This window comes from Rattus rattus, chromosome 2, assembly GCF_011064425.1.
Source record: "Rattus rattus isolate New Zealand chromosome 2, Rrattus_CSIRO_v1, whole genome shotgun sequence".
In the NCBI taxonomy this organism is placed as follows: domain Eukaryota; kingdom Metazoa; phylum Chordata; class Mammalia; order Rodentia; family Muridae; genus Rattus; species Rattus rattus.
This window is the reverse complement of record NC_046155.1, coordinates 102,970,794-102,998,217: the sequence shown is the minus strand read 5'-3', so window position 1 is coordinate 102,998,217 and position 27,424 is coordinate 102,970,794. Positions and strand designations below refer to the sequence as shown.

Genomic DNA, 27,424 nt, shown 5'->3' with positions numbered 1-27,424 from the left:
TTTTGAGATTTACAGTAGGTTACCCATCTTATCTAAAAGATACAATCTTGCAGAAGATTTCCTGGTCCTCTGGCTGTGATAAAGAACCAAGATACATAAAACAACAAAACAGACTCATAAAGTTGTATATCTCTATGTCTGTGTGTCTGTGTCTGTGACTCTGTCTGTCTCTCTCTCTGTCTGTCTGTCTCTCTCTCTCTCTCTCTCTGTGTGTGTGTATGTGTGTGTGTGTGTGAGTGTGTGTGTGTATTTGTGTGTGTCAGTGTATAACAAATAAAAGAAAAAGGCAATCAATTTTTGAGATTCATGGGGGGATGGGAGAGTCTCAAGTGCATCTGGGAGAGACTGAAAGGAGGAGAGCTAATACTATTCAATTAAAAAACATTTAAAGTTTTTCAAACTATTCTAGTGATTCCCAGTGCTAGGTATCCTTGCTGACTAGGTATATACAAGTCGGCTCTAAAGGAACAACGACTCATCTTTCCCTTCATGGTTCTTATTTCAGATCATGAACTTCCATTATACCCTTGATCTTCTAATTACTTTATTAGTTGAATTAATATCCAGTTTTTTAAAATGCTTTTATTCAAAATAAAGAAAGGAAATTTTAAATGCTCAAAATAAAATGGTAGAAATATTGAAGATGTACTTGAAAGGAAAATAGCTAATCTATGAGATACACATTGTTAAGAGAAAATGATTTTTAATCTTTGAATATAATAAAACACTATCCAGTCACCTGTGTGTTTCTGGTTGTGTTTGCTTAATGATAATGACTTTGTCACCTTATCTAATCAAAATACACACAAATATAGAAGCACTATAATGCATATATTTTACAATTATCTAATTTCAGTTACTTCTCACTTGATTAGTCTTTATAATCTATACCATTCTTTCCATGAAAATTTTCTAATTATTAACTTGCATCACCTACAATGACTATATATTTTGAACACTAACATTTAAAATTTGTCTATGCCACTATATTGTATACAATAGGAACTATTGCTTTATAATGTATAGAATTTTGCTTCCTAGATTTGACAAAAATAATAATTTTGTATGTCTTTTATTATTTTTTAATATTTTTATTACTTTTTTTTATATTCCATTCATTATCCACCTCCTAGTATGCTCTACACTGTGCCACCTCTCATTCCTTCATTTCTCTGTCCCCACCCCCTGAATCCCATCCCCACCCCACCCCCACCTCACCTTACTGTACCACTGCCAGGCCTCCTCCCTCTAGGGTTAGGGGCATCATCGCTCACTGAGGACAGACCAGGCAGTCCTCTGATATAAATGTGTCAGGGGCCTCAGACCAGCTAGCATTTCCTGGTTGGTGGCTTAGTGCCTCAGAGATCTCAGGGGTCCATATTATTTGAGACTGCGGGTCTACCTATGGGCATCACCCTCCACTTCATTTTCTTCCAGCCTTTCCCAAATTCAACCACAGAGGTACCTAACTTCAGTCTATGGGTTGAGTGTTAAGTATCTGCATCTGTTTTAGTCAGCTGCTTGTTGGGCCCCTCAGAGGACTGCCATGGCAGGCTCCTGTTTGTAAGCACATCAGAGCATCAGTAATAGTGTCAGGCCTTGGAGACTCCCCTTGAGATGGATCCCAAGTTAGGTCTGTCACTGGACCTCCTCCTTTCCCTCAGTTTCTTCTATGTATTTCTTTCTTTTTTTTTTTTTTTTTTTTTTTTTTTTTTTTTTGGTTCATGCAGTTCTTTTAGACAGCAACAATTCTGGGTCATTATTTTTGATTGTGAAATGGCAACCTCATCCTTCCACTTGATGCCATGTGTTTTCTTCTGCAAGTGGATTCTACAAGTTCTCTCTCCCCTCATTTGGGCATTTCATCTAAGGTCCATTCCTTTGAGTCCTGGGAGCAAAAATAATTTTTAAGACAAGGAAAAACCCCTCATATCGTGCCTGGACAATTCAACCCAAAAGGAGGAAAAGAGTCTCTAGAATAGACAATAATTATGAAATACATCCTATCCCACTGTTAGAAGTACCTTCAAACCCAAAGCTAACAGCCACAATATATATATATATATACACACGCACAGGCTGCATGCTTGCAACTGCAGTCTCTGAACCCATGTGAGCATTTCTTAGTTGACTCAGTGGCTCATGTTAGCCTGGCATCTTCAATCCCTTTTGACTCGTACAATCTTCATGTGTTTAGCTTGTGATTCATACCAAGATTGATGTGTCATTTTACTAAGAATGTAAATATGGAGAAATGTGATATTTTTATCAGAAATTCCAAAAGGGAGCATAGATTTCAGTGTATTAAACTATTTAATTTTCTCAGAAATTTTTATATGTTTGTGCATAAAAATTGAATATACTACATTCAATTGATCACTAAATATTTAATATTAATTTGTAATAATATAAGTAGCCTTATAAATTATCTCTTTTATGACTTTAACACATAAGTATAAAAAGAAAGCTAGTTTATGTTAGCTTTTGGTCCCGAGAGAAAACTTAAACTTAGATTTATTTTGTAATATTTGTAATATTTTTTCTTATCTCACATACCTCAGCTCAAATTCAGGTTCCCTACTTCTACTCCTCTCAATTCTCGTGCACACCACTTCTCACCCCCAGATATACTACATATCCACAGTTTCTTTTTTTTCCCATCTTTATTAATTTGAGTATTTCTTCTTTACATTTCCATTGTTATTCGCTTTCCCGGTTTCCAGGCCGACATCCCGCAAACCCCTCCTCCTCCCCTTCTCTATGAGTGTTCCCCTCCCCATCCTTCCCCCATTACTGCCTCCCCCCAACGATCACGTTCATTGGAGGTTCAGACTTGGCAGGACCAAGGGCTTCCCCTTCCACTGTTGCTTTTACTAGGCTATTCATTGCTACCTATGCAGTTGGAGCTCAGGGTCAGTCCATTTAAAGTCTTTGGGTAGTGGCTTAGTCCCTGGAAGCTCTGGTTGGTTGCCATTCTTGTTCATATGGGGTCTCAAGCCCCTTCAAGCTCTTTCAGTCCTTTCTAAGATTCCTTCAACGGGGGTCCCGTTCTCAGTTCAGTGGTTTAATGATGGCATTCGCCTCTGTATTTGCTGTATTCTGGCTGTGTCTCTCAGGAGAGATCTACATCCGGTTCCTGTCAGCCTGCACTTCTTTGCTTCATGCATCTTATCTAGTTTGGTGGCTGTGTATGTATGGGCCACATGTGGGGCAGGCTCTGAATGGGTGTTCCTTCTGACTCTGTTCTAAATTTGACTCTCTATTCCCTGCAAAGGGTATTCTTGTTCCCCTTTTAAAGAAGGAGTGAAGCATTCGCATTTTGGTCATCCTTCTTGAGTTTCATGTGTTCTGTGCATCTAGGGTAATTCGAGCATTTGGGCTAATAGCCACTTATCAATGAGAACATACCATGTGTGTTTTTCTGTGATTGGGTTACCTCACTCAGGATAATATTCTCCAGTTCCATCCATTTGCCTATGAATTTCAAAAAGTCATTGTTTTTGATAACTGAGTAGTATTCCATTGTGTAGATATACATTTTCTGTATCCATTCCTCTGTTGAAGGGCATCTGGGTTCTTTCCAGCTTCTGGCTATTATAAATAAAGCTGCTATGTAGAGCACATGTCTTTGTTATATGTTGGGGCATCCTTTGGGTATATGGCCAAGAGAGGTATAGGTGGGTCCTCAGGTAGTTCAATGTCCAATTTTCTGAGGAACCTCCAGACTGATTTGTACCAGTCTGCAATCTCACCAACAATGGAGGAGTGTTCCTCTTTCTCCACATTCACGCCAGCATCTGCTGTAAACTGAGTTTTTGATCTTAGCCATTCTCACTAGTGTGAGGTGAAATCTCAGGGTTGTTTGCATTTGCATTTCCCTTATGACTAAAGATGTTGAGCATTTCTTTAGGTGTTTCTCAGCCATTCAGCATTCCTCAGCTGTGAATTATTGTTTACCTCTGACACCATTTTTTAATAGGATTATTTGTCTCCCTGTGGTCTAACTTCTTGAGTTCTTTGTATATTTTGGATATAAGCCCGCTATCAGTTCTAGGATTGGTAAGGATCTTTTCCCAAACTATTGGTTGTCATCTGGTCCTAACAACAGTGTCCTTTGCCTTACAGAACCATTTCAGTTTTATGAGATCCCATTTGTCGATTCTTGATCTTAGAGCATAAGCCATTGGTGTTTTGTTCAGGATATTTTCTCGAGTGCCCATGTGTTCGAGATGCTTCCCCAATTTACTTCTATTAGTTTGAGTGTATCTGGTTTGATGTGGAGGTCTTTGATCCACTTGGACTTAAGCTTTGTACAGGGTGATAAGAATGGATCAATCTGCATTCTTCTACATGCTGACCTCCAGTTGAACCAGCACCATTTGCTAAAAATGCTATCTTTTTTCCATTTAATGGTTTTGACTCCTTTGTCAAAAATCAAGTGACCATAGGTGTGTGGGTTCATTTCTGGGTCTTCAATTCTATTCCAGTGGTCTATCTGTCTGTCTCTGTACCAATACCATGCAGTTTTTATCACTATTGCTCTGTAATACTGCTTGAGTTCAGGGATACTGATTCCCCCAGAAGTCCTTTTATTGTTGAGGATAGTTTTAGCTATCCTGGGTTTTTTGTTATTCCAGATGAATTTGGAAAATGTTCTGTCTAACTCTCTGAAGAACTGGATTAGTATTTTGATGGGGATTGCATTGAATCTGTAGATCGCTTTTGGTAAAATGGCCATTTTTACTCTATTAATGCTGCCAATCCATGAGCATGGGAGATCGTTCCACCTTCTGAGGTCTTCTTCAATTTCTTTCTTCAGTGTCTTGAAGTTCTTATTGTACAGATCTTTTACTTGCTTGGTTAAAGTCACACCGAGGTATTTTATATTATTTGGGTCTATTATGAAGGGTGTCGTTTCCCTAATTTCTTTCTCGGCTTGTTTCTCTTTTGTGTAGAGGAAGGCTCCTGATTTATTTGAATTAATTTTATACCCAGCCACTTTGCTGAAGGTGTTTATCAGCTTTAATAGTTCTCTGGTGGAACTTTTGGGATCACTTAAATATACTATCATATCATCTGCAAATAGTAATATTTTAACTTCTTCTTTTCCAATCTGTATCCCTTTGATCTTCCTTTATTGTCTGATTGCTCAGGCTAGAACTTCAAGAACTATATTGAATAAGTAGGGAGAAAGGGGGCAGCCTTGTCTAGTCGCTGATTTTAGTGGGGTTGCTTCAAGTTTCTCTCCATTTAGTTTAATGTTAGCTACTGGTTTGCTGTATATGGCTTTTACTATGTTTAGGTATGGGCCTTGAATTCCTATTTTTTCCAGGACTTTTATCATGAAGGGATGTTGAGTTTTGTCAAATGCTTTCTGGGCATCTAATGAAATCATCATGTGATTTTTATCTTTCAGTTTGTTTATATAATGGATTACATTGATGGTTTTCTGTATATTAAACCATCCCTGCATGCCTGGGATGAAGCCTACTTGATCATGGTGGATGATTGTTTTGATGTGCTCTTGGATTTGGTTTGCCAGAATTATGTTGAGAATTTTTGCGTCAATATTCATAAGAGAAATTGGTCTGAAGTTCTCTTTTTATGTTGGGTCTTTGTGTGGATTAGGTATAAGAGTAATTGTGGCTTCATAGAAGGAATTCGGTAGTGCTCCATCTGTTTCAATCTTGTGGAATAGTTTGGATAATATTGGTATGAGGTCTTCTATGAAGGTCTGATAGAATTCTGCACTCAACCTGTCTGGACATGGGCTCTTTTTGGTTGGGAGACCTTTAATGACTGCTTCTATTTCCTTAGGAGTTATGGGGTTGTTAAAATGGTTTTTCTGTTCCTGATTTAATAGATAAACCCTTAAAGACTAACCAGAGGACCCAGAGAGTATGTCCAAATTAACAAAATCTGAAATGAAAAGGGAGACATAACAACAGAGCTTGAGGAAATTAAAAAAAATCATCACATCCTAATACAGAAACCTATATTCAACAAAACTTGAAAATCTGGAGGAAATTGGCAATTTCCTAGACAGAAACCAGGTACCGAAATTAAATCAGGAACAAATAAACCATTTAAACAACCCCATAACTCCTAAAGAAATAGAAGCAATCATTAAAGGTTTCCCAACCAAAAAGAGCCCAGGTCCAGACGGGTTTAGTGCAGAATTCTATCAGACCTTTATAGAAGACCTCATACCAATACTATCCAAACTATTCCAAAAAATTGAAACAGATGGAGCACTACCAAATTCCTTCTATGAAGCCACAATTACTCTTATACCTAAACCACACAAAGACCCAACAAAGAAAGAGAACTTCAGACCAATTTCCCTTATGAATATTGATCCAACAATACTCAATTAAATCCTTGCAAACCGAATCCAAGTGCACATCAAAACAATCATCCATCATGATCAAGTAGGCTTCATTCCAGGGATGCAGGGATGGTTTAATATATGAAAAACCATCAATGTAATCCACTATATAAACAAACTGAAAAATAAAAACCACATGATCATTTCATTAGATGTTGAGAAAGCATTTGACAAAATTCAACACCCCTTCATGATAAAATTCCTGGAAAGAACAGGAATTCAAGGCCCATATCCAAACATAGTAATAGCCATATACAGCAAACCAGTAGCTAACATTAAACTAAATGGAGAGTAACTGGAAGCAACCCCAGTAAAATCAGTGACTAGACAAGACTGTCCCCTTTCTCCCTACTTATTCAATAAAGTTCTCGAAGTCCTAGCCAGAGCAATCAGACAACAAAAGGAGATCAAAGGATTGGAAAGGAAGAAGTCAAAATAACACTATTTTCAGGCAATATGATTGTATCCTTAAGTGATCCCAAAAGTTCCACCAGAGAACTACTAAACCTGATAAACACATTCAGCAAAGTGGCTGTGTATAAAATTAACTGCATTATTTTAATTTTTATACATATTCATCTTTCATGTACACATTTAAAAATTTTTGAGACAAAGATATGTCTGTTTATTAATGCTTTATTTTTATTATATTATGCAAAGGCAAAAACATGATAACCTATAATTACATGTGTGCTGATGAAACAAATATGTTGAAGGAGAAATTTGTCACTTGGAGGAATCCATAGTTCGAAAAAGTATACAAAATGGGTTTGCAAGCTAATGTGAACTGACTCCATCAAACTGGTGCCCCAGTGTTTGTAATATGCACATGACATCCATCATATATATCACCATGCTGTTTACATCTGCAAATTTCCACTATGCCACTGGAAGTTTAAGCTTTTGGCTGTCTTCTGAGTCCAAATAGTTTCACTTTTTAGGAAGCAATTACTTTTTCCTAGTTTGGTATAAATTACTTTTCAGAAGAAGGTCATCAATCAATCTTTACCTTAGTTGATTGGTTGGTTAAAGAACCAAGTAAGTCATTTTATACATTCATGTGACATGAAATTTTTTGAAGTAGATCAGTGTGCTGATTTTGCTTTGATGTTCCTGTGCTAACAATAACATGTTATATTAAATTCTTAATGAACCATTGTTCATTATATAAACTATTATAATATAAATTTTTAAAAAGTCATTAAGAAACAAAGCAACAACTTTTGCTCTAAGATTTATTACATTCTACTTCACGGTCTCTTCTAGACCAAGAGTTCTACTTCATTTATCAAATAAAGAAATAAACATCGCTAGTTTCCAAAATGTTCTTTTGACTACTACTTGTCTGAACCATTTATTCTTGTCATTTGCACAATGTATTGTCTCTGTATACAATAAGCTAAATAGTTTTGAAAAAGCTATGAAACATTTACAACTAAAGCATGAATTCATGGTGATACACACTTTACTTCTTGCCATGAATCAGTATATAAGACAAGACAATGCATGGAATATCTACCCCTATGGTCAGAATGAGAAAAACTAGTCCACAGATGTTATTGGTTTGAGTGCCTGAACATGCTAACTTTATCACATCTGGATAATAACAGTTGGGGTAGGAAACAGTTAGCAGACTGTGTAACACAAAGCATAGTGTCTAGGATATGGGAATCATACATCAAAATATCAACTCTAATCCATGTTAAATGTATTGCATGAATGTCTCCAGACCTTCATTTAATCAATAGTCTATATGTTAATTATATTGTGGTTACACATTTTGTTGTGCTATTTTGAAGGATAGGGAGAATATGTCTTGTGAGACATTTGAGAAAACCTAGTACAAAACTATCAGGAAATGTCAGTTACACTGAGCAATAGTTTTATTTCTTCATCATCCCATTTTACATTTCCTTGATTAGACTGTAAAACTTATGAAAAGTATAGTACATTGGAAACAGGAAGCATCTAAATGTTCATTAAACCTTGCTAAATAAATTAAAAACTTGAAAACCCCCAAACTAATGGGGAATCTCCAACCACATTTGCTTTTGGAGCATGAAAATCACACCACAATTTTCAAAAGTTAAGAGCATTCTGTGTTCATTTTGCAAAGAGCAAATTAAGCACAGCTTTTCTGATTTGTTTTGTTTTCACACTATAAATGATGGGGTTGAGCACAGGGGGTAAAAGAAGATAAACATTGGCCATCATTGAGTGGACTATTTTGGGCGCTGACCGACCATAGCGATGAACCAGAGACAGGCTAAACATCGGGATGTAGAAAACCGCAACTGCTCCAATGTGGGATACACAGGTACTGAAGGCTTTGTGCTGTTTTTCAGAGGAGGCAATAGTGAGGACAGAGCGAATGATCAGTACATAAGACAAGACAATGCAGGGAATATCTACCCCTATGGTCAGAATGAGAAAAACTAGTCCACAGGTGTTATTGATCCGACTGTCTGAACATGCTAACTTAATCACATCTGGATAATAACAGTAGGAGTGGGAAAGGGCCTTCCTTTTACAGAAAGAGACAGGTGTAAGGAGCAAAAGTAGGGGAACTATTAATAGTAGAGTGCGCATCAGCACTAGGAAACCCATCTGAATGATTCTAGAATTAGTAAGAATCATGGTATATCTAAGAGGGTTGCAAATTGCTACATAACGATCGAAGGCCATAGCCACTAGCACCCCAGATTCTATACATGTGAATCCATGCAGAAAAAACATCTGAACAATACATAAATTTAGACTGATCTCATTTGCTTGAAACCACAGGATTCTCAAGGTGGTTGACATTGTAGAAATAGTCAAACCCAGGTCAGTGGCAGAAAGCATAGAGAGGAAAATACATAGGTTCATGCAGACTGTGCTGGGTCACAATGATAAAAGAGGATCATGCTGTTGCCAGAGGGCAGTGGCATAAAGACAACAGAAAGGGATGGAGATCCAGCCATGAGCAGACTCTAAGCCAGGAATGCCAGTCAGCAAGAAGGTTGCCAGTTTCGATGTGAAGTTCCTTAGGAATTCCCTGTTGTCCTGCATTTGTACCATTTGCCTTTAGAGTGCTCACATCCTAAGAAGTAACAACAGAACTCTTGTTATAATTGCAGTGCTATAAAAATATTTAAACCATTTTCTGATTAGTAAAACTACTCTAGGAAATAAATTTTGTTGTTCAGACACTAAACTATATTAATTTACCAATTGAAATTAGAGACATTTAGAATATACAATGTTAAACCAAGAAAATATAATCACATAATTTTATATGCTTATATATTTATTATTATATTTATAGACTTTTAAGTTCCACAGGATTTTGTTCATAGTGATATCTAGAAATGCAAAAAATAAAAATCTTTCAATGTGCGACATGCACTTCTTAGAACACAGAGAAACGAGCACATTTACTTTTTAATTTGTAGGTTTAAAGTGAGCAGTAGAAACAAAGACTTTGTTTCTCTGGATTGGTCCTACATGTATGACTCTTCAGACATAGAATTCTAAAGCAATCAATTTGATCTCACTTTAAGGGTGAATAGCTAAAGAGTGTGTTATTAAAAGGAAAATATCAAAGACAGAATATTATAGAAATTTATGGGAACAGTTATATGTTCTAAGCCATGAGAAATCTGAATGCTTTAAGAGAACTATAAAAAATAGGAGCACGGTATCCCCCTGTGTTTGACAACAGTGTTGATCTGCTTGGGCAGCCAACTCAAGTAAGTATGAAACATTCAAATGCAGTTCAGAGCAGTTGTTGACCTTGGGAAAGGCAGGTGCCCTCCCTAACTGAAACTCACCATCAAAAAGGGTGGATTAGGAATGGATGGAGATATTGTGGTAGTGATATAGTTTGTTTCTTTTTTAGAAACTTAGGAGTTAAGGCAAAGAGAGAGATTGAGTTTGATGAAAGGATGGGTGTTTTGCAAAAGGGAGACTATAAATAAATATACAAATTTATAAACTGTGATTATAGATATAATAAACAGGCATGAATTTTAAATAATAAATGAGAGGATTCAGTTTATACATAAAAGTTGGAAAATACCAGGTGATTGAGCTCAGCACAGGACAGCAATTGGATCTCAGAAAGATGAAGTCAAGCAATTTTATTGATACTAGAGTGTCCCAAGTAGTAGACTGATGGATGTCTTTTCAGGGACAGTTTCACTCAATACCTATAATTCTCTCAAGGAATTATGAAGAATAGATTTTGATTTTTTACAGTAGTGTCCAAACAGATAAACTTTGGCTTGAGGACAAAGTAGAAGATACAGTTAGACAGGCAGATGATTTTACCGGCATGTTTAGGATTTATACAATTAAAATAATAAATTACATAATTAGTTTATAGGATTGCTAAAAGTCAAATAGTAAAAATGTGTATACCTATTATGGTTTTCAGTAAATTTATTTCATGCTAATAAATATCATGTAATCTACTTTGATTTAATCACGTTTTCTTGAGATTTTCTTTTTTATATTAAATCAGTAATTTCATAAATTTCAATTCTGAGTAATCATTAAAATATTCAATGAAATTGAAAATATTACAAGGGCCTCCAAAGATATGATAGAATATATAATTACTTGAAAATTCTATAAGCTTGTTTGAATAGTTATGTGTAGGTAATAAACATAAACAAAGACAGCACAATGAGCATCCTTATCTAGCTTACCAGGGCCTTATGGAAACAGGAATGTTCTATGTCTTTCCACTCAGAGACAGAACGGGCTATCATGCTGTGACCTATTGACTTCTTACAGAGTTTGAATTAACCATGGGATTATATACAAAAGGTATTTTTCACTCTGGGGAAACTATCAAAGAACGAACAGCATACATAAAAATGTGAGGTAGTATCACTGAATCCCAGAAGGCTTTAGCTACCAACTCCAGTGAACTCTAGTACCCAGGAGTCCTAAATGATAAACACAGGAAACCAAAGCATTCGTAAGCAGTTGGCTCTCCATATAGATGTACTGTTCCTTGTGCATTCTGTCACATTCGCTGAGAGTTCATATGTGCACTGATTTGCCTGAAAAACGTGTTTCTTGTTCTTATCCATCATCACCTCTAGCTCAATGCTATTTCCACACCCTCCTCTGTAATAATCCCTGGGTCTGTGAAGAAGGAGGTTACTTGGATGTCATAATTAGGATTTATTTTCTCTTAATCTCTAAATGCTGACAAACGAGTCACTGTATTGATTGCAATCCACAGCAAGTTGAAACTTCTTTTATGGGAAATGATAAATGTATTAATCAATAGGTATACCATTAATCAATAGGAATCATTTTAGTATTATGTACAATTAGCAGAAAAATTTTGTGTTCTCCCGTAGGACCTATAGCATATCTAGCCACACTACGTGGCCCCAATAATGCTGCCAAGCATGAGTTCTATCTAGTGGAGAGGACCTTATATATGATCAGAAAGCAGTCAGTTGCTCCCATAACATTGAACCACTATTGTATCAGTGGCCATAGCTTGCCAAATTAGTCATTGATTTGCTCAGAAGGTGAACAGAAGAGTAAGATTGTGCCTAGCATCTTCTATCTCTGTGAAAACTAGCCAGGGGGAGTAAAACTTTAAGATCAGCATTCATTGATTTTTCTATATTTTATGACTCAGATACATGGTGTCTTCAGCAAAAGAGCATGATGATTATAAGTGTACAAAATTGTGGTGCACGATGTGATGTTTTAATATAGAAGGTATGAGATCAAGGCAATTAGCATATACATTGCTTCAGACATTCTTTATGTAAAAACTTTTCTTCTATGCATTTTGATGTTTGGTGTTTTTTGATTAAAGAATAAGAATAAAATATAAGAATGACTTGACTCTGAGAATAATTCATAATCATGACATCATTCATATCTCTACTCTTTTAAACTGTGTACATACTTAAATACAACTGCACCTAGTTCTCAAAGATATATACTGTATGAAGCAAATACAGAGAACAAATCAAAGCAAATGTGGAATTAAGGCCTTAGCAAAAGTTTTTCACTTAGAGAGGAAGAGTTGTAACGGACCCTAATACAACAGTGCCCTACTGTTCAGCCTCTAGGCCTTAACTTAATGTTAGCCTTATAACTAAGGAAAACTATTTTATAAACATTTTCTCAGTCTGTTTCCTTGGCAGATTGGTTGCTACAAAGCCTTGTTGGCCAAGCCAATTGGTCTTGTACATAGTACCTGATGGACTTTTTCATTTATCTGTTACCCAAGGGAAGAATGAGAAAGAAATAGGCACTCTAGCTCTTTGTAATCACAAGAATATATGATAAGAAAATAATCTTTAGTAGAGTTAGCTACCTATCAATAGAACACAGGGCATCAGAACATGGGGAAAATAATATAGAGTTTAATTCTCAGGTAAGCTGTGTGCTCACTAGTGTTCCATCACAGTGAAGGGAAAAAAAACATAGAGGAGGAGGGTTTATTTGGTTCATGCTTAGCATTTTTTACTGCTGAGGATCCTGAGTGAAGCTGAAATATAGCATGAGCATCTGGTGGAAAATAGTATCTTCCTAAATGGTGTATGGAAAGCAGAGATGGAAAGGTGGGAAGGGACCATAGAAGTCACTGCAAGGACAATATCCCAGTGACAGACTTCATCCAACCACGTTCTACCTCCAAAGTATCACCAATAACTGGAGACCAGGTCTTGGACACATGATCCTGGGGGAGACATTTTATATCCTATTATATCTGGTAGGGGTGATCTCTAACTCAGTGAGGTGGGACTATAGAGCATCAGTTTGACATTCACAGGAAAACATTTCTATGGAGATTACCCTTGTTAGTTATTGTATATAAATTTGCTTGCTGATCTCTATGGGCCAACTGACTCGTAGTCCATTTCATTATAATACTATAAAATTCATATATGGTATTATAATAACATATTTTTATCTTAAGATTTTAAAATGTCTGCTGAACTCATTTAACATAATTCTTAAAATGGAGAAATCATACAAAAATGAAAGAGCTGGAATATAATTATCAATCTTCCTACTGATTTCCACATTTCCACTGGCAGTTTGTGCAGGGATACTGTAAGGGGTGTTGCTATTTGTATTCCTATTCCTATATAAATCATCTTGCTTAATTTTACAATCACATGTTAATATAGCTATAAATGTTATGCTTTCTAGGTATGGACATTGTGTTAAGATCTTCTTACTTAACCTGTAATATCATCAGAAAATATGTGGTGTGCTTACTATCTGACATATAGATGCAAACATTTCTGTGGAACACAGAAGCAAAATGTTTCTTTTTTCTTTCTCATATCTACCAAGATTTCCAGAATATATATATTATGTGTGTGTGTGTCTGTGTGTCTGTGTGTCTGTGTGTGTGTTCAAAGTAATGCTCATCAGTGCAGTTTTAGATTTTGTCCTTTTCAATCAAAATAAATCTTTTAATATACTCCTGGCAAAATCTAGAGTGTGAATTCTTCTATACATTGTCCTAAGAAAAGTTCTGTATATAGTAAGATTATGATGAACTAAATGCACTAAAGCACAGTCCTCAAAATTAATACCCTCTTTCATGCCACAGATTACTGAGCTTTTGTGTCCAGGATCCTGGTGAGAACCTACTCACCGGACAATATTGCAGAACTCTCTTTGAATGAAAGTTAAGAAGTTGAAATGAATTTTACTATTTATACTTTGTTGGTTCTTAACTAATGATAATGAAAAAATTAAAGTTGATGATTTTATCATAGGGAAACTTCTCATAAAATTATCTGTACCAAGGAAGAAATAGTTTGAACTGGACCAGTGGTTCTGGCTGGGTCTATTCCAGGACATTCCAGGAGGACCAAAGAAAATTAAACACTCAAAAGCTGGAGTCAGGAGGGCTCCAATAGCTTACAGCCCCCAAACAATGAGACTATTAACATCATTAATGGGAAGTATTAGTTTAGTATTATTAGGAACCTTGGTGTCAGTTCCTTGCTGGCCTAGACAATCATAACTGCACTTATGGAACAAAAGTTCAGTATTCCTTGTTCTCATCCATAGGATCCTAAAGGACCATTGGCCCTATCTGGCCTCTAACAGTGATTCAATGTTGGAAAGAACTGGCAGGTTGAGACTGAGCAAAAAGATGGAGAATCATTCTGTGAGTTCAAAAGCTCAAGAAATGAGGAGAAAGATTGGAGCATAGCAAATTGGCATAGAAGAAAGAATTCCTACTAAATGCTAAGTAGAATTTCTTCAGATGCAGCACTCCCTGTGTAGCACCTACTGTGATATTAACAATATGAAATGCAACCATACAAAAGACCATGAGAACCTGGTTATGATCTGGCGGCCATGTATCAGAGTGAGCATTGTCACTTGCTCACAGTAAGTTTAACTGACAATCTGGTTTAGGCAGACGGGAATCCAGGAAAACATGAAGATAATGGCATCACACGGTATGTTTTGTGGCATTGCTGCTGTTCTTAACTAGGTTGACTATGATCTGAATAAAATGTTACACTGAGGAAAAAAAATAAGACTGTGTCTACTGAACATCCATAGCAACCAGACAGACAAATAAAATGAAAGAGGCCTAAAATGAGTAAGGTGTAGAATTTCATTTTGCAAACTTGAGGACCAATTAAATGGCCAACCCTAGATTAGGTGGGAAAGCCCCTCCCTTGTGAAGTTTGAGAGTCCAGAAAGAATTGAAGCATTCATACAGGTACTTAGTAAATGTCACATCAATGAATAACAGTAAAATAGAAAACTTGGGGTGTGGGGGATAAGTAAAATTAGGCGTAGGAGCATGGAGAGATGGAGAGGTACACATGGAATGTTAGAGGTACACAAGTAATTATGAAGAATATGTCATGAGGAAACTTACTTTTTGTAAAGCAGTAAGAAGGAGAGGAGACCCAAAGTTGGGTGACTTGCAACCCTGGAAAGATCTGGAAGCAGATGTAGGTGGTGGGTGTTGAAGGTGTTTGTTCACAGTGATGATAGCAGATAACTGATAACTGTGATACTAGAATCTGAGAGGGAGACTACACTTTGAACATACTAACAGAGCAATAAACTCATTATTGACAGAGGCAGGAATTGTGAGGAACAAGTGAACATGAAGTTCTAAGAACAGGAAGCCACTAATCATATGACTATAAACACATTCGGTTTTCTGAACATCTATATGACTATAAAAACATCGGTTTTCTGAACATAATGGGGTTTTCTGTATCTAGTTTAGTTTATTAGAAATATTTAAAAGCCACAAATCCAGATTTGTATATAAAGAATAGGCATTTCACATGTGGCACTTCTGGGTGGAAGTTTGTCACAGTAAATGCCATATTAACCTTGGTGAAAATTGCACCATAAGAATCAATTACAAGCAGAGCAAGGAATCAGTTTTTCAGGATGCCTTTGGGAAGGACTGAATATAGTTCACATTTATACACACATAGTTAAAATAAAAAGGTACTAGAAAAATCAATAAAATCAAACGATCAAAATAGAAGGGAAGGAGAATGTGACATGTTTGATTGACTCAGAGAAAGAGAGGAAGGGAGGAGGGGGAGGCAAGGGAGAGAGGGAGGGAGGGGGAGAGAGAGAGGAGAGAGGAGAGAGAGAGAGAGAGAGAGAGAGAGAATATGATATGTCAGACTCCTTCTTCTGTGGTCAGTTCTATTTCAGGTTCTTTCTTCCCTCTCTTGGAACCCAAGGTTTCAGAAGAATTCCATCAGTATACCTCTTCTCATCTCATTTGGAATTTCCAGGTGGAAACAGTGAGTGATCTCTCCATATCCTGTAAGCTACCCCGAGCTCCTTAGAACACAGCCACTGTGCTTGATTCTGCTGGAACTTTTTCTGAAATAATTTTCCTGTTCTAGAACTCTGATGGTTCATGTGTATGCAAATGCAAAGTACTCTATTTCATGCCTCTTTACCATTTTTATACATGTTATGAATTAAAACTACTTTTTTTCAATAACGCAATTTATTAAGCATAATCATTGTGAATTTTTAACAGGGTACAATTTCAAATATCTTGTCAAACATTTTGAACATTTTTTAATACAACATCATCATAAAATGGAGGTAGACAACCTGGTCTTTATTTATATATGGATATGGATATTGAAGCTTAGTGAGGAAAAGTAGTTCACTTCATGTTACAGGTCAATGACTTGTTAAAAGTAAAAGTTCTATTCCTTGCATTCAAATCTCAGTGTTTGTACTCTTAAAATCTTCAAAAGATTATATCAGCATAATGAGCAATGTAAAACTACTTTTTATATTATCCAGAATAGCCGCAATTTCTTTTTATAACTAACATTTCTTGGTTTCACTTACAACTTTTCACTCATTTATTCCATGTATCCAAGTCCCCGTGTGAGTGGGCCAACTTTATTGCATTGTTATCATTTTTGACATCTATTTATCCTGGCCAGATGATAAAATCTGAGTGCAACAAATGGTTTTATATTCTCCATGTTGATAGATAATCAATACTTTCTCACTGCCCAATATAATACTCTCAAATTTGAATAGTCACTCTGGTGTTTCAGGCCACTTCTGAACGAATGACTGTCTCCTAGTGTTCTAGGTAATGAGAGAAATAAGACACGCTTAAAATTCCATGTTTTTGTTTCTGATTCTTTTATTTTAGTCATATTTTCTTCATTTATTGGATATTTTTATCTGTATTTCAAAAGTTTCTAGTCATATTTTCATCATCATAACAAGTTACCTCAGATACAATTACAGAGGAAGAAAGTCCTACATTGGCGAAGGGATGCAGTGGTCGGGTCCTGCTCACTTGACTCTGTCGCTTTGAGCCAACTCATCATGGCAGGAATGCCTGCTGGAGGCCTGGTCACCTCATGCCAGTCCTGAGGTAAAAAGAAAGAGTAAGCTGAGATCCATAATGCCTCCTCAAATGTCACAATCACTGACATAATATTCTTCTTTGAGTCCCATCATCTTCCATTGCCTTCCAGTACTGCCAAAGCTTTATACTAAGTGTTCTTCATTAGTACACACAATTTCTTTTGTCTTTAATCAGTAGCAGAATTGTAACTATACCAAAAATTGTTTATAAAGTCTTTTGTAATTTATTATTAATAAAGTATTTACTCATTATTATTAGTAAAGTACTATGCTTATTTTGCATGCCTATGAGTCCAGGGTCATTTAAAGCTTATCTGAATAATTTTAAATAACAAAATGAAACTTTAGCAACTTAAGGTAAGTTTTGGAAATACTATTGTGAAAAAGAAAACTAGATGACCCTAAGCTTTATTAACCACAGTGAGTATTCTTAGCATTTGTGTCCCTTTAAATAAGCTTCCATATATGTGTATTCATTTTATACTTAGTATGGAGAATGGTGGGAACTAAAATTATTTTCTTTAAAACTTAATAACATATCAATAATTTATCACATCTTTACTACAAATAAAATGGCACTTGGTATTACATGAGAATGCAAAGCTCCAGTCCTAGCTGAGCTCATGAGTGCTGTAGGCATTGTGTGGCAGGACAGAAAGCTTGGTCAAAGTGTGAGTATTAAGGGTTGAGAACCAAGGCTGCAGTGGAGTCGCGTGCTGTAACACAGGAAGCACCACAGAAACACCTATGCATTCATTATGAATTTGATTTGGAATTACAGTTTGGCCATTGAGTGTTAAGAAATCTTTTGATATAGCCATTCTTTTCAGTCCTCACATTTAGCCATGCAACATGACCCACAGTTCTAGAGCTTAACACCTGAAACCTAGATTCATTAGTCTGACAGAGGGATGGACTAGATGTAATGCTAAAATAAAATTATTGGATGAGTGCTGATTCCTGAAGGGATATTATGATACCACCCAGAATACAATAACTAACCTAAGTTGAAATCCATGATACAATGTAGTGAGACATATGTTATCACTATGCGGTTTCACTTCCAGTTACCATGTGGAAACTAATGTGCTCCATTCCAATATTGAAAGCCATTGTGTATCTCTGCCTTTTGCTACTTTGTGGGTTCTACTTTCTTTCACCCTCTTCCACCCTTTTAACCCCCTAACTGTAGGTAGTGAAGAAAAACAAACCAACCAAAGAGGAGCCATGGAGGGATCCATGGCTCGAGATACATATGCCATATTTGGCATCTATAGGAGGGGAGGCCCTTGGTCCTGTGGAAGCTGATGACACAGACTATGAGGATGCTAGAGTGGGGAGGCAGGAGTGGGTGAGCAGTGGTTCTAGAAGCACCCTCATAGAGGCAAATGGCTGGAGGATAAGGGGAAAGGGATGGGAGGTTTGTGAAGAGGAAACTGGGAAGAGGAAAACCATTTGAAATGTAAATAAATACATTAATTAAAAATAAATAAATAAAGCGTTTAATTTCTTTAAAAATGACTTTAAAAATTAAATTTCTTTAATTTCCGTTTAAAAAAGGAAAGGAGGTGATACTACCATTGGGCTACCTCCTGCTAATTAGGGGTGTCAAGTTCCTTGGGGCAAGTTAGATCTTTCCCATCAGGATATCTAATTTCTTTTTCTTGATGTTTTTTCTTTGCCCACAACTACTTAACCAACCACTACTAACAAAAGCCAAAATCAACAAATCATCAACCCATCCTACCTCTCAGGGCCTGAGCATCTCTAAATGCTCTGAACCGTCCCCAGAATTCCAAATGTTACAAATCACAGAAACTACCTGGAGCTGGTAAAATCACACTCATACTAATCTAAAGCAGGCCATATCCCACACCTGGGATAAAAATGAAGCAAGTTCTCATAATATTCTTGTGTTTTTAAAAGAAATCATATATAAAGAAATCAGGGATAAAGAAATCAGGGATAAATGAAGGTGAAGAGGGAGGAAAGTGATAATATATATACATATATATATATTATGTTAATATGTTGCTAACTGTACTATAATGCCAAAAATTTCAAAATGAATTTTAAAATGAAACAAGAAATTCAACATGAATGAATGGGGAGTTACATTAAAAACATGAACTGTAATGTTGCAATGAAACTATTTTATCCAATTAATCTTCACAAATATATTAAAAGAACTATACATATATATGTATAAATATGTATACATCTGCATATACCTATGAATCTATCTAATAGAGTTAAATTGAAATAACTAAGAACATTCTACTAAGTAGATATTTCAAGAGAATATTTAATGTGATAATGATTGACAATATCAAAAATAGTATGAGAGGTAGTTCATTTAAACATGTTTAACATGATAAAAGTAGTACAGTTAAATGGATTTACAATAAAAATGACTTGCACATCTTCAACTGAGTATTGCTTATCAATGTCCAGAATATCCATTTTGTAGAGAATGTGCTAATCCAGATACTGGCAAACAAGACCAATAACAGGGAAGGAAGACAAAAGACCAGAGAGAAGCAACAAGCTCCAACCAGAAAAAATTCAGAGTGTTCCTCTTGAGACCAGTAACCATTAAGATTTAGATATTCATAGGCCATGCTATGCTTTGATAAAGATATTGCCATGTACTGCACATTTGTGTATTGATAGGAACTACTACGGTTATCTCTGATCTGTTTTTCTCCATGTTAGCTGCATTTCTAAGAAAAATTTTTATCTCTCTTGGTTTGAGAGCACCTTAAAGATTTCAACAGGAAAAAGTCAGGCGTTTAAGCAACTCTACTTTCAGCACAAAATACACCTTTGTGGAGACATTCATCTTGAATCCACACATGCTAGTATGTCTGTTCTTAATATCTAAGTTACTGAAGTGTCTACTTTCTATTTGGCTGGGTTCCCAGGGATGGAATCGGCCCGCATTTGGATCTTCATTCCCATATGTCTCCTCTACACGGTTGCCATCCTGGGCAACTGCATTATCCTCTTTTTCATAAAATCAGAGCCTTCTCTGCATGAACCCATGTATTATTTCTTATCCATGTTAGCTCTCTCTGACTTAGGACTGTCCATTTCCTCTCTTCCTACCATGCTTAAGGTTTTCCTCTTCAGGTCTTCAGACATTTCCCCAAATGTGTGTTTTGCCCAGAAGTTTTTTATTCATGAATTCCCAGCTATGGAGTCATCTGTGCTTCTCATTATGTCCTTTGATCGCTTTGTTGCCATCTGTAACCCTCTGAGATACACTTCCATCCTTACCAGTGCCAGGGTCCTTCAAATCGGACTTGCCTTTTCTCTCAAGAATGTGCTGTTGATCCTGCCTTTCCCTGTAACTCTAAAGCATCTAAGATACTGCAAGAAGAATCTCTTGTCACATTCCTATTGCCTCCATCAGGATGTCATGAAGTTGGCCTGCTCAGACAACAGCTTCAATGTCATCTATGGTTTATTTGTGGCTCTCACAGGCATCCTTGACATAATATTTATATTCATGTCACATGTACTCATCCTGAGAGCAGTGTTGGGCATTGCATCCCAAAGGGAAAGGCTCAAGGTCCTCAGTACTTGTGTCTCCCACATCTGTGCTGTGCTCATTTTCTATGTCCCTGTCATCTCCCTTGCTGTTATTTATCATTTTGCTAGCCGCAGTTCCCCTCTATCTAAAATTCTCATGGCTGACATTTTCTTGCTTGTGCCTCCTGTTATGAATCCTATCATATACTGTGTGAAGAGCCAACAGATCAGAAACGTGATTCTAGAGAAACTGTGTCAGAAACAATGCTGATAAAGATGTTCAAGCTCAAGGAAATCTAATCAGTGACGTCAGAAAATCAAGCAGAATGAATCAATAGTGGCTTATGTTGTAAGTTAATTCTTCACCATCAATTTTCTACATGTTTACCAATGCAAAAAATCAGTTTTTCAAATTTCTTGGTTTAAAATTTAATATTGAGATGTCAATGTAAAAATACAATATATCCCTACTTTTACCTAATCAGCAATACCAGTCTTTTCACACATTTCTGGGACATTATTAGAAATTCAGTTACTTAGTTATCACAGCATTCTCTACTTCATTACCTCTATGATACTGCTTCCCGTTTGTCTGTTCCTCTGTCATTCTTTGATTATCAATTTCTCCCTCAATTCACTCCTATCCTTCCACATGCTGCTCTGAGATTCTAATATTATTCTTCCCTTTGTATATCTCTGGCACATTTTCCACCCCACTTTGGGCTATGTGCCCCCCATCAGTGCTATAATATTAGACTTCTAAATCCACTGAAAACTGCAGGGGAGTCATGCCTCCCTTCAACCAAAATGAATGTGCCCACCTGATCGATAAAGACAGATTACTTGAAACTAAATACTTATGCACATTGGCTTTGGAAACAATCAGCTGCTGTTGTAAGAGCAAAGCTTACATCTGATAATGCCTTAGATTCAAAGCTTAAAATTATTCTCAAAAATCTTGATTAAATAATACAGCAAAGCATGATGGCTCACACATATTATCTCTGCACTCAGGAGGAGAAGTCAGGAGGATGAAGATCCCAAGGTCACTCTCACAACGTAGTATTTTAAAAGCTAGCCATGGTTACATGAACCATGTTTCAAAATCATTTATATAATGATACCCATATTAAATAAACTTCTAATCTATATTTCCCTCTTTCATTAGTCAGTAGACATTGTTTCTCACATATGTTTGTCAGAAAAATTATTAAAATTAAAGTGTAAAATAGAATAACCATGAGATATAACTTTCATATAACCAGTTATAACTTTTATTTTACCATACTTTTACTCCAAGCAAAAAATTTTCTTGTGTGTGTGTGTGTGTGTGTGTGTGTAATATTTTATACTTCTGGACAGCATTACATAAGTAATTCAAATATGCTAGATGAATTCTATCTTTATTGATTTTGAAATAAATGTACTGTCTACAGAAATTTAATATTCTGTAATTCACCAAAACAGAGAAACTAACTTAAAAGTTTTAGGTAACTAATAAATCAGACTAGTTTAATACACTTGATTTGAAATATCTGGTTTGCCCATTAGTTGTCTGCAATAATTTATCCGGGACACAGTTTGCTTTTCTATTTAGTTGTCTTTGATTTACTAGTTGTAAGACAATAAATGATCAAACACTAGTAGTCTAACCTAGGGACAGTGAATGAATATAAGAGCAGTTAAAGTGATTGATTAATAGTGTTTGTTACTAAACACTAAACATGTACACCAAACTTGAAATCAAAACAAAAACCCATGAATTTAACTACTTCTATTTTGTAAGGTTTGCCTAACATGTATACACTATAAAAAGCAAGAATAGAGAACTACCCAAGTTTATGGCTAAATTTAGTGTTAAAATTTACATAACTAATATTCTTTACAAATTATTTTAGGTGTTTTGCAACCTTCATATTATTCTGTCTCAAATAAACAGGTATTTGCTAAATATCTACAGAAGAATACATTCTACACCGTGTTTTTTTAATTTTATATACTTTTAGCAAATTAATTTTTCATATGGTAGACAAAATGATATACATTGAAATACATTTATACCTCACTGAAAAACCATGATAAGAAGCTTCAGATGTCTCTGTCAATTATAAAAGTATCAATAATGAATTTTTTAAGCCATTACAAAATTTCAATTATAATGATTCCTAATTATCTTTTCCCTATGTTTCTCCTTTAAAAAGTAGTCATTGATGGTTAACAATTGTAATCCATATTTGCAAAGGAAACTAGCAAAAATAATAGTAGAAATATTCTGTAAAAACATATACAAAGGGGTCTGTAGATATTTCTCACTTGTTATTGCACTGTGTGACATGTAGAGCATGGGCTTGATCCTCTCTAGCACATTAACCTAATGTGGTTGTGTACAGAGAAACTTGAAGCAATCCCACTAAAATCAGGGACTAGTCAAGACTGCCCACTCTCTCCCTAATTATTCAATATAGTACTCGAGTCCTAGTCAGAGCAATCAGACAGCAAAAGGAGGTCAAAGGGATACAAATTGGAAGGGAAGAAATCAAAATATCACTATTTGCAGATGATATGATAGTGTACTTAAGCGACCCAAAAATTCACCAGAGAACTACTTAACCTGATAAACAACTTCAGCAAAATGTTGGGGTATAAAATTAACTCAAACAAATCCATAGCCTTCCTCTACTCAAAGGACAAACAGGCTAAGAAAGAAATTAAGTCCCAAAGAACATAAAATATCTTGGTGTGACTTTAACCAAGCAAGTGAAAGATCTGTATGACAAGAACTTCAAATCTCTGAAGAAATAAATTGAGGAAGATCTCAGAAGATGGAAAAATCTCCCATGCTCATTGATTGGCAGGATTAATATAGTAAAGATGGCCATTTTGCCAAAAGCAATCTAGACATTCAATGCAATCCCCATTAAAATTCCTACTCTATTCTTTATAGAGATAGAATGAGCAATTTGCAAATTCATTTGGAATAACAAAAAACCCAGGATAGCGAAAACTATTCTCAACAATAAAAGAACTTCTGGGGGAATCACCATCCCTGACTTCAAGCAATATCACAGAGCAATAGTCATAAAAACTATGTGGTATTGGTACAGAGACAGGCAGGTAGATCAGTGGAACAGAATTGAAGACCCAGAAATAAACCCACACAACTATAGCCACTTGATCTTTGACAAAGTAGCTAAAACCATCCAGTAGAAGAAAGATGGCATTTTTAACAATTGGTGCTGGTTCAACTGGAGGTCACCATGTAGAAGAATGCAAATCAATCCATTCTTATCACCATGTACAAAGCTTAAGTCCAAGTGGATCAAGGACCTTCACATCAAACCAGATACACTCAAACTAATAGAAGAAAAAGTGGGGAAGAGTCTCGAACATATGGGCACTGGGGAAAATTTCCTGAACAAAACACCAATGGTTTATGCTCTAAGATCAAGAATCAACAAATGGGACCTCATAAAACAGCAAAGCTTTTGTAAAGCAAAAGACACTGTCATTAGGACAAAATGGCAACCAACAGATTGGGAAAAGATCTTTACCAATTCTACATCTGCTAGAGGGCTAATATCCAAAATATACAAAGAACTCAAGAAGTTAGACTCCAGAGAGCCAAATCACCCTATTAAAAAAAATGGAGTATAGAGCTAAACAAAACATTCTCAGCTGAGGATTATCAAATGGCCAAAAAGCATCTAAAGAAATGTTTAACATCCTTAGTCATCAGGGAAATGCAAAACAAAACAACCCTGAGATTCCACCTCACACCAATCAGAACCACTAAGATAAAAAAACTCAGGTGACAGCAGATGCTGCAAGGATGTGGAGAAAGACGAACACTCCTCCATTGTTGGTGGGATTGAAAACTGGTGCAACCACTCTGGAAATTAGTCTGGAGGTTCCTCAGAAAAATTGGACATTACACTACCTGAAGACCCAGCTATACCTCTCTTGGGCATATACTCAAAAGATGCTCCAACATACAACAAAGACACATGCTCCACTATGTTCATAACAGCCTTATTTATAATAACCAGAAGCTGAAAAGAACCTAGATGCCCTTCAACAGAGGAATGGATTCAAAAAATGTGGTACATCTACAAAATGGAGTACTACTCAGCTATCAAAAACAATGACTTCATGAAATTCATAGGCAAATGGAATGAACTAGAAAATATGATCCTGAGTGAGGTTACTCAATCACAGAAAAACACAATTGGTATGCACTCATTGATAAGTGGATATTAGCCAAAAAGCTTGAATTACCCAAGGTGCAATCCACAGACCCCAGGAAGCTCAAGAAGAAGGATGACCAAAATGAAGATGCTCCCACTCCTTCTTAAAAGGGGGAAAATATCCATAGGAGGGGATATGGAAACAAAATTTAGAGCAGTACTCCCACTCATGAGGTAGAAACAGGAAACTGTCTGCACAGCAATTTCAATGCCAGCATGTCTGAACACAGACTGCTGCAAAGGCCAAACAGAAGGAATGGGAGAGAGTATGAAGAGATTCCAGGGGCTGAGGAGAGAAAAGAAAAGGGGGAAAGAAAATTGTAATTTTATTATATAATTAAAAACACTTTTGAAGTAAAAAAGAAAGAAAACAAAAGGAGGGTGTACTGTGTCTTAAAAATGAAAAGCATGAAATATGTGGTTTTATTCAGGGAAGAATAACACAGTATTTTTAAATTATAACTCTTTGGGGTATTCCAAAACAAGAAAGCAAAAAATTTAAAGGAATTTTTTAAATATAATAAATCTGTAAAAACCAATTTTAGAAAAGAAATGTTAAGTGCTTTACAATGGCTTCATATTCCATTGACTGACTTGATAAAAATTACCTTTTGGTTTGAAGTTGGGTAAGTTTTATTTCTCCAAGGTCAAGAAAATTCAAACTGTGTTAGGGACAGAGAGCAGAGGGGACTCCCTCATATCTGGAGATATCGTAAGAGAAATCAAGGGCAAGCTCCTGATTTGGATCCCAGTCTTGAAAAGCTATTCAAAAATTAATTGATAGAATCAACAAAGTGAACATGGTCATTTAACCAAAAGCAATCTACAGATTCAATGCAATTCCCATAAAAATTCAAACACAATTCTTTACAGACCATGAAAGACCAACTCTCAACTTTATAAGGAAAAGACAAAATAAAACTAAACTAAACAACCCCCTCCCACAAAAAAAGAAAAAAAAAACAGAATAAAACAGTCCTCTATAACAAAAGGAGGAATCACTATCCGTAACCTCCAGCTTACTACAGAGCAATAGTGATACAAAGTAGATGGTATTGGTATAAAAACAGACAGGTTGACGAATGGAATCAAATAGAAGACATATAAATAAGCCCACACATCTATGGATACTTGAGGCTTGACAAAAAAGCCAAAATCATATCATAGAACAAGGAGAGCATCTCCAACAAATGGTGCTGGTCTACCGAGATGTCGGTTTTAAAAGAGTGCAAATAGATCCATATTTAACACCCTGAACAAAATTTAAGTCCATTTGAAACAGAGATCTCAACATAAAACCAGATATGCTAAATATAATAGAAAAGAAATTGGGAAATAGCCTTGAACTCATTGGAACATGGGACAACTTCCTAAACAGAAAAACCACAGCTCAGGCACTAAGATCAGCAACTAATAAATGAAACTGGAAAGCTTATGTATGCAAAGGACACTGTCAACAGGGCAAAATGACAATTTACAGATTGGGAAAAGATCTCACCAACCCTACATCTAACAGGAGGCTAATATTCAAAATATTTAAAGAACTCAAGAAGTTAGACATGAACACCCCAAATAACCCAATTAAAAATGGGTACAGAGCTAAATAGAATATTATCGACAGAGGAATTTCTAATGGCCAGGAAACACTTATTAACTTTCAAAGTTGGTAGTCATCTAAGAATGCAAATCAAAATGACTATAAGATTCCATCTTACATCCATCAGAATGACAGACATAAAAAACTCAAAGGACAACACATACTGGCAAGGACGTGGAGCAAGAACACTTCTCCATTGCTAGTGGGATTGCAAACTTGTAGAAGGACTCTGGAAATCATTTTAGTGGTTTTTCAGAAAATGAAGACTATCTCGACATCAAGAACCAGTTATACCTGTTCTGGGCAAAATATCCTCCATGATCACACATATTTGATCAACTATGTTCATAGTAGCTTCATTTGTAATAGAAATTAGAAACAAGCTAGATGTCCCTCAGCTGAAGAACAGAAAGAGAAAATGTGGTCCATTTACCCAGCAAAATATTACTCAGCTATTAAAATCAAACACATCATGACTTTTGCAGGTAAATGGATGGAACTAGAAACTCATCCTAAGTGAGGTAACCCAGACCCCAAAGTACATGCCATAGACTACGGGATAACCATGATGTAATCCACAGACTCAAAGAAGCCAAATAACAAGGCGGGCACAAGGGAGGATGAATATTTCTCAGAAGAAAAAAATAAAAGTAGGTTTCAGAGGTGGATGGATGGAGGGTATGGGAGGGAGAGGGGATGGTGAGGAGAACCAGGCAGGCTGATCAGATGTGAGGAGAGTAGGGGAGATAGAATTGAAGTCTATGGCTGGCAGTG

General features: G+C 36.1%; 1 protein-coding gene and 2 pseudogenes across 1 annotated transcript in view; 1 reads left to right on the top strand and 2 right to left on the bottom strand.

The window, feature by feature from the left end:
* Positions 1 to 8,491: 8,491 nt before the first annotated feature.
* On the bottom strand, positions 8,492 to 9,448 carry LOC116894072 (annotated as a pseudogene).
* Positions 9,449 to 20,138: 10,690 nt separating this feature from the next.
* On the top strand, positions 20,139 to 21,080 carry LOC116893169 (annotated as a pseudogene).
* A 60-nt stretch (positions 21,081 to 21,140) lies between these two features.
* The window catches only part of LOC116893168 (olfactory receptor 51F1-like), a 13,398-nt gene continuing 7,114 nt past the window's right edge, over positions 21,141 to 27,424 (bottom strand). Inside the window, exons 2-3 of the mRNA XM_032895079.1 lie at positions 24,838 to 24,869; positions 21,141 to 21,185 (exon numbers count right to left, since the gene is read on the bottom strand). Of these exons, the coding sequence (XP_032750970.1) occupies positions 21,141 to 21,185; positions 24,838 to 24,869 (77 nt within the window). The remainder of the gene's footprint in view (positions 21,186 to 24,837; positions 24,870 to 27,424) is intronic.